General features: G+C 37.2%; 1 protein-coding gene across 5 annotated transcripts in view; it reads right to left on the bottom strand.

Annotated features, from left to right (window-relative positions):
• The window catches only part of Vps15 (vacuolar protein sorting 15), a 164,744-nt gene that overhangs the window by 90,647 nt on the left and 62,047 nt on the right, over nucleotides 1-12,050 (bottom strand). For all 5 annotated transcript variants that reach the window (XM_053771055.2, XM_053771056.2, XM_053771054.2 and 2 more), the window contains exons 10-12: nucleotides 9,047-9,152; nucleotides 7,701-7,841; nucleotides 6,968-7,044 (exon numbers count right to left, since the gene is read on the bottom strand). In XM_053771055.2, the coding sequence (XP_053627030.1) occupies nucleotides 6,968-7,044; nucleotides 7,701-7,841; nucleotides 9,047-9,152 (324 nt within the window). The remainder of the gene's footprint in view (nucleotides 1-6,967; nucleotides 7,045-7,700; nucleotides 7,842-9,046; nucleotides 9,153-12,050) is intronic.

Below are 12,050 nucleotides of genomic sequence, written 5' to 3'. Positions count from 1 at the left end.
TACAACCATAAATACCATACAAAAATGCACTGCAAAGTCGCTGTTTTAAGCCAAAAACACGGTAAAAGTTTTTTTTTTCTCATTATGCACTGTGTGCTGCAGGATTTTTTTTATACTGTGAATACTGACCACATAGACCCATTCTTTCATATGTAGGCCTACCAGCTTTCTCTCACTAGATTGGAAGGCGCTAGAATTTAGGTGTACTAGTACGTCAATAACCCTGGTGCATAAGCCGTACTAGTACGCCGGAAATCCTGAAAGGGTTAAAATTGCTATAAATACTTTTTACAATCTAAAAAGGGACAACCAACCTTATTCAACTAAAAATATGTTGGTTCTCCCTTGCCATGAAAACTTGGTTGATATGCCTTCTCTTCTTAAGACTTTTAATATCAAAATTGTGTTTAAAAATTTTGATAAAGTAAAAAAGAAGCTTTTGATAAAGAATTCCTCCCAAAATGCTGACAGATGCGTCTATAAGATTCCTTGTAAAATTTACGATAAAGTTTATTACGGTCAAAATGGCAAAAGTTTCGAACTAAGATTAAAACAACATAAATAGAGCATTCCTAGGTAGTAGGTTGGTAGACAGCAACTGCCCAGGGACGTACTACCATCCTGCCAAGTGAGTGTAAAACGAAAGCCTGTAATTGTTTTACATGGATTGCTGGTGTCCTTCTTTCTGTCTCATAAACATGCAAGATTTCAGGTACGTCTTGCTACTTCTACTTACACTTAGGTCACACTACACATACATGTACAAGCATATATATACACACACCCCTCTGGGTTATCTGCTATTTTCTTTCTAGTTCTTGTTCTTGTTTATTTCCTCTTATCTCCATGGGGAAGTGGAACAGAATTCTTCCTCTGTAAGTCATGCGTGTTGTAAGAGGCGACTAAAATGCCAGGAGCAAGGAGCTAGTAACCCCTTCTCCTGTATAAATTACTAAATTTAAAAAGAGAAACTTTTGTTTTTCTTTTTGGGCCACCCTGCCTTGGTGGGATACGGCCGGTTTGTTGAAAGAAGAAGAAATATAGCATTAGAATTGGACAAGATTTCAATGCTCTATTTATTCATGTGAGAGATTTTAACCATGCAATTGATTTTCAAAAAGTTGAGAAAGTTGCATCAAGCAAGTCCATGGTCGACAGGAATATAATTGAATCTTGTTTCATAAAAGGCAGTTTTGAAAATAATATGAATATTTCCTTTGGTTTATATAAATTAGATTAATTTATAAATAATAAAATTTGGGAAGAATTTAATAATACATTGGACAAATAATAAATCAATTCTTGGGTAGAGTACTTGGGTTGGACAAATATTTTGTTAGTGGGATGTCGTGAAGGACCTGTCTAGTTGGGCCAGTGGGCCTGCTGCAGTGTTCCTCCTTTCTTATGAGTTGGGTGTCGTTGCGTGTCAGGTGTTGGTTTGTTGTGGGATGTGATGGTGAGGTGTGGTCTCGACCCTTTATATGCCTTCCTTTGATGTATTGTCTTTATAGTACCTTGATAATATGAGAAGTCATGAAAGTGCTTGGAATTTCACTATCCTTTCACAATGGTTGTTTCGCATATTCTGATATCACCTGTTTACTGTGATCTTACTGCATTGTACATAATGTGTGGTAATAAAACAACCAACATGAACAATAAGATAAATAACACACAAATAAAACAGAAAATCAAAGTAAACTCTCAGCAATATGTCTTGAAAGCAAATGTTAGACATGCTTAGACAACAACTCTTAGAATTATTCCTGGACAACAAATCTACAAATTTACTGGGAAATAATCTCCCTCTCTCCTACATACTCTAACCTGAGCCTTACTGTCCACAGAAAAACTCTTCACTGCTTTCAGTAACCTACCTCCTATACCATACGCCTGCAACACTGCCCCTCTATCCACCCTGTCATATGCCTTTTCTAAATCCATAAATGCCACAAAAACCTCTTGTGGCATTTATGGATGTAGAAAAAGCATTTGACAAGGTGGACAGGGGGGCAATGTGGCAGGTGCATGGTATAGGAGGTAGGTTACTGAAAGCAGTGAAGAGTTTTTACGAGGATAGTGAGGCTCAGGTTAGAGTATGTAGGAGAGAGGGAGATTATTTCCCAGTAAAAGTAAGCCTTAGACAAGGATGTGTGATGTCACTTTGGTTGTTCAATATATATATATATATATAGATAGGGTTGTAACACAAGTGAATGCTAGGGACTTGGCAAGAGGTGTGGAGTTAAAAGATAATCAAACACAAAGTGGGAGTTCTCACAGTTGCTCTTTGCTGAAGACACAGTGCTTTTGAGAGATTCTGAAGAGAAGTTGCAGAGGTTGGTGGATGAATTTGGTAGGGTATATAAAATAAGAAAATTAAAAGTGAATATAGGAAAGAGTAAGGTTATGAGGATAAAAAGATTATGTGATGAAAGACTGGATATCACATTGGAGGGAGAGAGTATGGGGGAGGTGAATGTATTCAGATATTTAGGAGTGGACGTGCCAGCATATGGGTTTATGAAGGATGAGGTGAATCACAGAATTGATGAGGGGAAAAGGGTGAGTGGTGCACTTAGGAGTCTGTGGAGACAAAAACTTTGTCCATGGAAGCAAAAAGGGGAATGTATGAGAGTATAGTTGTATCAACATTCTTGTAAGGGTGTGAAGCATGAGTGATGAATGTTGCAACGAGGAGAAGGCTGGAGGCAGTGGAGATGCCATGTCTGAGGGCAAGTTGTGGTGTGAATATAATGCAGAAAATTTGTAGTTGGGAAATTAGGAGAAGGTGTGGGATTACCAAAACTATTATCCAGAGGGCTGAGGAGGGGTTGTTGAGGTGGTTTTGACAGGTAGAGAGAATGGAACAAAACAGAATGACTTTGAGAGTGTATAAATCTGTAGTGGAGGGAAGGCGGGATAGGGGTCGGCCTAGGAAGGGCTGGAGGGAGGAGGTAAAGGAGGCTTTGTGTGCGAGGGGCTTGGACTTTCAGCAAGTGTGAATGAGCATATTTGATAGGAGTGAATGGAGACAAATGGTTTTTAATACTTGACATGCTCTTGGAGTGTGAGCAAAGTAAGATAGGAATGGAGACAAATGGTTTTTAATACTTGACATGCTGTCTGAGTGTGAGCAAAGTAACATTTATGAAGGGATTCAGGGAAACTGGCAGGCTGGACTTGAGTCCTGGAGATGGGAAGTACAGTGTCTACACTCTGAAGGAGGGGTGTTAATGTTGCAGTTTTATAACTGTAGTGTAAAGCACATCTCTGGTAAGACAATGATGGAGTGAATGATTATGAAAGTGTTTCTTTTTCGGGCCAGCCTGCCTTGGTGGGAATTGGCCGATGTGTTAAAAAAAAAAAATAATAAATCTAAATTCCATATTCATATTCAAAATATAGCAAGGAAATAATGAAAAAAGTTAGGATACTCTCAAAGATCTGGTATTATGTAGCTAGCTGTTACAAAGGTATTTGTACTGGGAAACCTCATTATGTAGCTAGCTGTTACCAATAAATATTGATGTTTTTCAGAGAAAGTTATGAAAAAGTTTGAACATGAAGGATAAACAGAGCTTTACATCCTGAGAATAGGGGTTGAAAATATGCAACCATTCTCAGTAGAAAAATCCTGGAATTACATTCATACTCGTTCTGCAATACAGTTGACAAAGACAAGCATCTCTGTGTAACCACTAGCAGAAGTGTGGCCATGTATACTTGTAACCACACCAATGCCAGGTCATGGAGATCCAGCTTATCTTATTCATATTCACCTGTCACTCTTTATTTCTATTCATCTATACTATCTCCAAGCACATTCAAAGAATCAAACTTCAGGACACCCTTTTCTCTGTTTAGTTATTAAATGCAGGAGAAAATATCAATCAGTCTCTTTCCTCAGGAAATTCAGTCACCTTCTATGGCACACACAGCATGGAAACAATGATTCTAACACACTTTTATCAAAAAACTGGAAAGTTAAAGTTACAATACACAAATACCTTGCACTTAGGAGAGGAAATTTATTAACATGCTGGCCATCTCCCACCGAGGCAGGGTGACCCAAAAAAGAAACTCTTTTTTAACCCCTTGACTGTCGCAACCCCAAATCCTGAGGCGTCTCCTGGTGTTGCAAAATCCCCCCCCCCCAAAAAAAAAAAAAAAAAATTACTTTTTCTTATGAAATGATAGAATCTTTTCCTGATTCTAGTGACTCCAAAAGAACAACATTTGATGGAAAACTGATGGAATTACGCTCTCGCGAAGTTAGCAACCTCGGCGATATTTACGAATCGCCGATTTCGCCCACTTTGAGCCCTATTTTCAGCTAATTCCATTGTTCCAGTTGACCAAACTCATAGCTATTTCTTTAGAACTCCATTTTTTCTATCGACTGAGTACAAGAAACTGCCCATTTACCGATTTCAACTACCCAATAACGTGGTCAGAAATTTGCAATTTGGCCAATTTAACGGAAATTAAAAAAATATGACAATTTCAAAATATAGTCCAGAATGAACAATGCAGACATTCCTGGCTCTAAAATAACATTTTCTTTCTTTATCAGTCTCATCTCCAGGCCCCTCTGATATTACTCTTGCTTTCTATTTTGAATTTTTATTCAAAAAGAAACAGAAGATTTACTGTTATGCAGACTACTGCAATATTGTAATAATTATATAAATAATGTCAACCCATTCATGACTGCATATTAGAATGGCTACTTGGACATTTATTGGAAAATGACATCATTTGTTTACCTTTGAACATCGGCAAAAATCAAACATTTCCCCTACTTTGAGCTCCATTTCAAGGTTCTTTTCATAGTAAAACCAATCAAAATCACCACTATTTCTATAATATATTTTACATTCTATCAAATGAGACCAAGAAAACGAGAATACATCCATAAATACTATACGAAAATAGACCACAAAGTCGGCATCTTAATTAAAAAAAAAGGGTCGGAGTTTTTTTTTCTCGTTATGCACTGCGTGCTGCAGGATTTTTTTTATATGGTGCACACTGACCATACAGACCCATTCTCACACATGTGGGCCTACCAGCTTTCTCCTGCTTGATTTGAAGCCGCTAAAATTTACAAGTATTTTTTTTTTTTCAATAAGTCGGCCGTCTCCCACCGAGGCAGGGTGACCCAAAAAGAAAGAAAATCCCCCCCAAAAAAATACTTTCATCATCATTCAACACTTTCACCTCACACACACATGATCACTGTTTTTGCAGAGGTGCCCAGAATACAACAGTTTAGAAGTATATACGTATAAAAATACACAATATATTCCCTCCAAACTGCCAATATCTCAAACCCCTCCTTTAGAGTGCAGGCATTGTACTTTCCATTTCCAGGCTCAAGTCCGGTTATATAAAATAACCGGTTTCCCTGAATCCCTTCACTAAATATTACCCTGCTCACACTCCAACAGCTAGTCAGGTCCCAAATACCATTTGTCTCCATTCACTCCTATCTAACACGCTCACGCACGCTTGCTGGAAGACCAAACCCCTCGCCCACAACACCTCCTTTACCCCTTCCCTCCAACCTTTTCGAGGACGACCCCTACCCCGCCTTCCTTCCCCTACAGATTCATACGCTTTCCATTCTCTCTAAATGACCAAACCACCTCAAGAAACCCTCTTCAGCCCTCTGACTAATGCTTTTATTAACTTCACACCTCCTAATTTCCACACTTCGAATTTTCTGCATATTTACACCACACATTGCCCTTAGACAGGACATCTCCACAGCCTCCAACCACCTCCCTGCTGCAGCATTTACAACCCAAGCTTCACACCCATATAAGAGTGTTGGTACTACTATACTTTCACACATTCCCTTCTTTGCCTCCATAGATAACATTTTTTGCCTCCATATATACCTCAATGCACCACTCACCTTGTTTCCTTCATCAATTCTATGATTAACCTCATCCTTCATAAATCCATCCACTGACATGTCAACTCCCAAATATCTGAAAACATTCACTTCTTCCATTCTCCTCCTCCCCAATTTGATATCCAATTTTTCTTTATCTAAATCATTTGATACTCTCATCACCTTATACTTTTCTATGTTCACTTTCAACTTTCTACCTTAACACACACTCCCAAATTCGTCCACTAACCTTTGCAATTTTTCTTTAGAATCTCCCATAAGCACAGTATCATCAGCAAAAAGTAAGTTTGTCACTTCCCATTTTGTATTTAATTCCCCATAATTTAATCCCACACCTCTCCTGAACACCCTAGCATTTACTTCTTTTACAACCCTATCTATAAATATATTAAACAACCATGGTGACATTACACATCCCTGTCTAAGACCTACTTTTACTGGGAAGTATTCTCCCTTTCTTCTACACACCCTAACCTGAGCCTCACTATCCTCATAAAAACTCTTTACAGCATTTATTAACTTACCACCTATTCCATATACTTGCAACATCTGCCACAATGCTTCCCTATCCACTCTATCATATGCCTTTTCTAAATCCATAAATGCAATAAAAACTTCCTTACCTTTATCTAAATATTGCTCACATATATGCTTCAAAGTAAACACTTGATCTACACATCCCCTACCCACTCTAAAACCTCCTTGCTCATCTGCAGTTCTACATTCTGTCTTACCTCTAATTCTTTCAATATACGTCAAAAACGGTGGCTTGTAAGACGTATATATATGACCAAAACAGTCAAAGGGTTAACAAGACTTATTAATATTAAATATTAAACAGGCTTCTATTTTCCATTATTAAGACAGGATAATATCAGGGTACCTTCCTGGAGCCTGGACAATACTGCTGTCTACTAAATTGCTTCCTATTTAATATATTTTAAGTACACTGTGTCACAATATACAAACTTTTTCTGAAAAAGAATGTATGTTAACAGGAAATTTATTGTTTTTAAAATACAAACACTATGACATAATACTAACCTCAAAGCAGTTTCTGCTATAGTTGCAATATTTTCTGCATATGCTTGTCGTACAATGACAGCTTCATCTTGTGTGATCTATTGGAAAAGATTATTAAATTATTAATTTGTGTAACTTGACTATTAGATAAAGTGCGATATTTCAGACTAAACATCAATATTACTTGTTGGAGAAGGCTATGTTTACATTAACATTACCTATAAAAAAATGAATAAATTCAACCAATTAGTTAATGTATACTTAAATATAAGCTGTTAACATCTGTTAGACAGAAAATGAGCTTATTGTGCATCTGCTGCTTTCTGTAGTATGACAGGCATAAAAATGTAACAACAACTGAGTTAAACTCGGGACTCATGAGGGAGACAAGTCTGCAAACTACCCAATATAAATGAACAATAAGTTTGTGACAAGTTATTATCCCTATACAAACTGAACCAAGACACTTGTGAAGCTCCCTGAAGTGCAGGAACACTCATTATCTGAACTTCTAAATTGTAAACCACTGAAACTATGGTAAATCAAAAGATTCTTCAGTTTCATGAATAAGATGACAGCTTCAACAACTGCAAACTTGTAAAATGATAGAAGCTGAAATGTCCTAAAATATATTATACTGTACTAAAAAAATAGTTAAAAATGGAGGATAATTTTCATAAATGTCCACTTTATTAATTTTAATTATATATTACATTGTACTTCATTAATATCAAGATGGAACTCAATTACTTACATCAGCAAGGTTGGGAAGGATGTACTCTGGGAATATGTTAGCATCTGATCTTGGTACACTTGAGACCAGAGTGAGGCAGTGAGTGAGTGTGTGGAGTGCAAACACACGCACACGCGGCTCACCATCGTGCAGAAGGTGAAACTGAAAATAGTCAAAGCAATGCTAATTTGAAACTCCTTTGTGACAAAATCTGAAAAATGTTCTGGTTTAGCTTGTACTGTGTTAAAAACCATTTGTGGAATAAGAACACAAATTCAACACGTAGGGCATTTAATTAGATGTTTTGCCCACTGGGGGCTCTTTCAATTCAATGCAGGAAACAAAAAATAACAGAAAATACAGGGAGAGGAAGTCAAAAGGGTTAGGTAGGTAGGTCTGGTGATGTCAAGTGCTTGAACATGCATCACTTGCATATAATGTGTGGCCTGGAGAGCTAATTTTATGTTTAAAACTAACTGAACATAAAGAACACACAAGTCAAGACTTCAAGTTTAATGTGCAAAGGAAACATACAATTGTGTGTTCACATATTCAACAAAACTGGCCATATCCCACCAAGGCAGGGTGACCTAAAAAGAAAAACAAAACTTTCTCTTTTTAAATTTAGTAATGTATATAGGAGAAGGGGATTACCAGCCCCTGCTCCTATGCTTATAGTATATAGTATTGCACAATATTATTCTAACCACCCAATGCATGTCAAACAAATTGTTATTACCGCAATGTTTTTGCTTATACTAAGTGAATGCAGCCTTGATTTTATGACAATGACAAAGATTATATAAATGTTGATTTAGTCAAGTCCTAACTGAAACAATTGAATGTAAAGGCTAATTTTAAAAATGCTAACTCATTCAAGCACCAATTAATAAAAAATGATGCAGATACCATGAGAGGAAGTATCTATTAGGTACCTAGTAAACTATGTGATCCCAAGTACAAGTAGGCCCTGCTTATACAGCAGGTTAGGTTTCAGGCTACTGCTGTAAAGCAGTAGCATAGGCCAGTAGGCCTTCTGCAGTGTTCCTCAATTCTTATGTTCTTAAAAGCAGTAAAGAACTTTTATGCAGATAGTGAGATTCCGGTTAGGGTATGCAGGGGAGAGGGAGATAATTTTCAGTAAAAGTAGGCCTTAGACAGAGATGTGTGATGTCACCATAGTAGTTTGCCTTATTTATAGATGCTAGAATGTGAAAAGTGAAACAAAGTAGGAGTTGTCACAGTTGCTGTTTGCCACTGACATGATTTTTTGGGAGATTCTGAAGAGAAGTTGCAAAAGTTGGTGGAGGAATTTGAGAGGGCAAGTGAAAGAATTCTGGAAATTAAGACTAAATAAATACACTTACAATATAAGGCAATATCCGATCCAGAATAATCTCATCTGGAACATACTGGGACACTTTTCCCAAGAGGTCCAAAGCATCCAGTTTTGAAGATGTGAAATGCAGAGCTCTGAAAAAATCTTTTATTTACACTTCTCTTCAAAAATACTCGTATCAAAAAAATTGCAAATAACTAAGTCTCTTAACTTTACAAGCTTTATGAATAAGTACAATTAAATAGACAAAACTTTTTAATGTATTTAGAGAGAAAAAGAGCAATTAAGAGATATGAAGTAGCTACTGTATACAAAGAGTGTCCAATGAATAAGATTTAATGCAGACAGAGATCCCACTACAGTGGAACCTCGGCTTACGAATTTAATCCGTTCCATGACCTTATTCGCATCCCAATTTGTTCGTATGCTGAGTCAATTTTCCTCATTTAAATTAATTGAAATGCCATTTAATCCGTTCCAGCAGAATTCCTGCTCTCAGGAGGCAGGACAAAATACTTGAATATGATGCTAATATCAACTCTACAGCTTATTTATCTATCATAATTCATCTAATATGGCATAATAAATAATATAGATAACACAGAAACCTGATATACACTCTAGAATGAATAAAATACACCTACCATCCGACTTACGACCTGCTCGACATACATCCACTCGACTTACGACCATGCATCTGGCAGCTGGGCTGGGCTGGCTTATGCACACCACTGTACAATATTTGACAATACTCACGGTGGCAATGCGTCATGCAGGCAGCATCAGTTTGAGTAACCCTGCCCTATCAGCAGCATCATACTGTATTAACTGTACTAACTGGACAGTAAATTTCACCATGGCCCCTAAGATGAAGTCTGAATCTTGCACTGGAGATTGTGGCAAGAAAGGCTCTTACCCTCCAACTCTCTATTTGTTTTCACTGTTCCACATAAACCGGTCTGTATCTGTCTGCCTGTATATCTGTGTCTGTCTGTATCTCTGTGTGTCTGTTTGTCTGTCTACCTGTGTGTCTGTCTTTGTGTCTGTCTTTATGTCTACCTGTGTGTGTCTATCTTTCTGTCTAACTGTGTGTCTGTCTTTATGTCTACCTGTGTGTGTCTTTCTGTCTACCTGTGTGTCTGTCTACTTGTGTGTCTGTCTTTCTGTCTACCTGTGTGTGTCTTACTGTCTACCTGTGTGTGTCTTTCTGTCTACCTGTGTGTGTCTTTCTGTCTACCTGTGTGTCTGTCTACTTGTGTGTCTGTCTTTCTGTCTACCTGTGTGTGTCTTTGTCTACCTGTGTGTCCTTCTGCCTACCTGTGTCTGTCTTTGTCTACCTGTGTGTCTGTCTTTCTGTCTGCTTGTCTGTCTCAGAGCCACTCATTAAGAGTGTAATTGGTCTTGAAGATGCCATATTAATAATGATAATAACACAATATTAACCCTTTGACTGTCGCAACCCCCAATCCTGAGGTGTCTCCTGGTGTCGCAAAATTTAAAAAAAAAAATTATTATTTTTTCTTATGAAATGATAGAGAATCTTTTCCCGATTGTAATGACACCAAAAAAACGAAATTTGATGGAAAACTGACGGAATTATGCTCTCGCGAATTTAGCGACCTCGGCGCTGTTTACAAATCGGCGATTTCGCCCACTTTGAGCCCTATTTTCGGCTAATTCCATTGTTCCAGTCGCCCAAACTCATAGCTATTTCTTTAGAACTCCATTTTTTCTATTGATTGAGTACAAGAAACTGCCCATTTACCGATTTCAACTACCTGATAATGTGGTCAGAAATTTGCAATTTGGCCAATTTCACGAAAACTAAAAAATGTGACAATTTCAAAATAAGGTCCAGAATGAACAATGCAGACATTCCTGGCTCTAAAATAACATTTTCTTTGCTCATCAGTCATGTCTCCAGGCCCCTCTGATATTACTCTTACTTTCTGTTTTTAATTTTTATTCAAACAAAATATAGAAGTCTTACTATTATGCAGACTACTGCAATACTGTAATAATTGTATAAATAACATCAACCCATTCATGACTGCATATTAGAATGGCTAGTTGGACATTTATTGGACAATGGCATCATTTGTTTACTTTTGAACATTGGTAAAAATCAAACATTTCCCCTACTTTGAGCTCCATTTCTAGGTTCTTTTTATAGTAAAATCAATCAAAATCACCTCTATTTCTATAAAATGTTTTCCATTCTATCAAATGAGACCAAGAAAACGAGAATACAATCATAAATACTATACGAAAATAGACCACAAAGTCGGCATTTTAATTAAAAAAATCGGTCGGAGTTTTTTTTTCTCATTATGCACTGCGTGCTCCAGGATTTTTCTTATATGGTGCACACTGATCACACAGACCCATTCTCTCACATGTGGGCCTACCAGCTTTCTCCTGCTTGATTTGAAGCCGCTAGAATTTATGAGTATATATACGTCAAACACGGTACCTCGTAAGACGTATATATACGGCCGCGACAGTCAAAGGGTTAATCACCGAGGCGCATTAAATGTGTATGAAACGTTGATATAGACATTTTGCTTAATCCATCTATGATTTCTTTTACAAAATTATATAATAAACATGCTGCATAACATATAAACATATAAATTAACAAATATGAGATGTTTTTCTGGTCGGCTTGACAGAGTGAACAGAAACCATTTGTGTCCGGGCTGGTAACAACAACAACGTTTGTTTACATAACTCGCCAACCTTCTACACTCTCATTCGTTTATTCATTTAATCTTGTTTACTCACTTCTCACTCTACATTAAGACAACAAATATTTTAAGGTAAGTAATGAGTGGACACGATTATTATACTATAGTGTAATAATATTATTATTAATATTAGTACATATGTACATGAAGGTAGTAGGTTGGTAGACAGCAACCACCCAGGGAGGTACTACCGTCCTGCCAAGTGAGTGTAAAACGAAAGCCTGTAATTGTTTTACATGATGGTAGGACTGCTGGTGTCTTTTGTCTGTCTCATAAATATGCAAG

This window comes from Cherax quadricarinatus, chromosome 5, assembly GCF_038502225.1.
Source record: "Cherax quadricarinatus isolate ZL_2023a chromosome 5, ASM3850222v1, whole genome shotgun sequence".
NCBI lineage: Eukaryota > Metazoa > Arthropoda > Malacostraca > Decapoda > Parastacidae > Cherax > Cherax quadricarinatus.
Note: the sequence above shows the minus strand (reverse complement) of the source record. Positions and strands in the feature narration are given on the sequence as shown.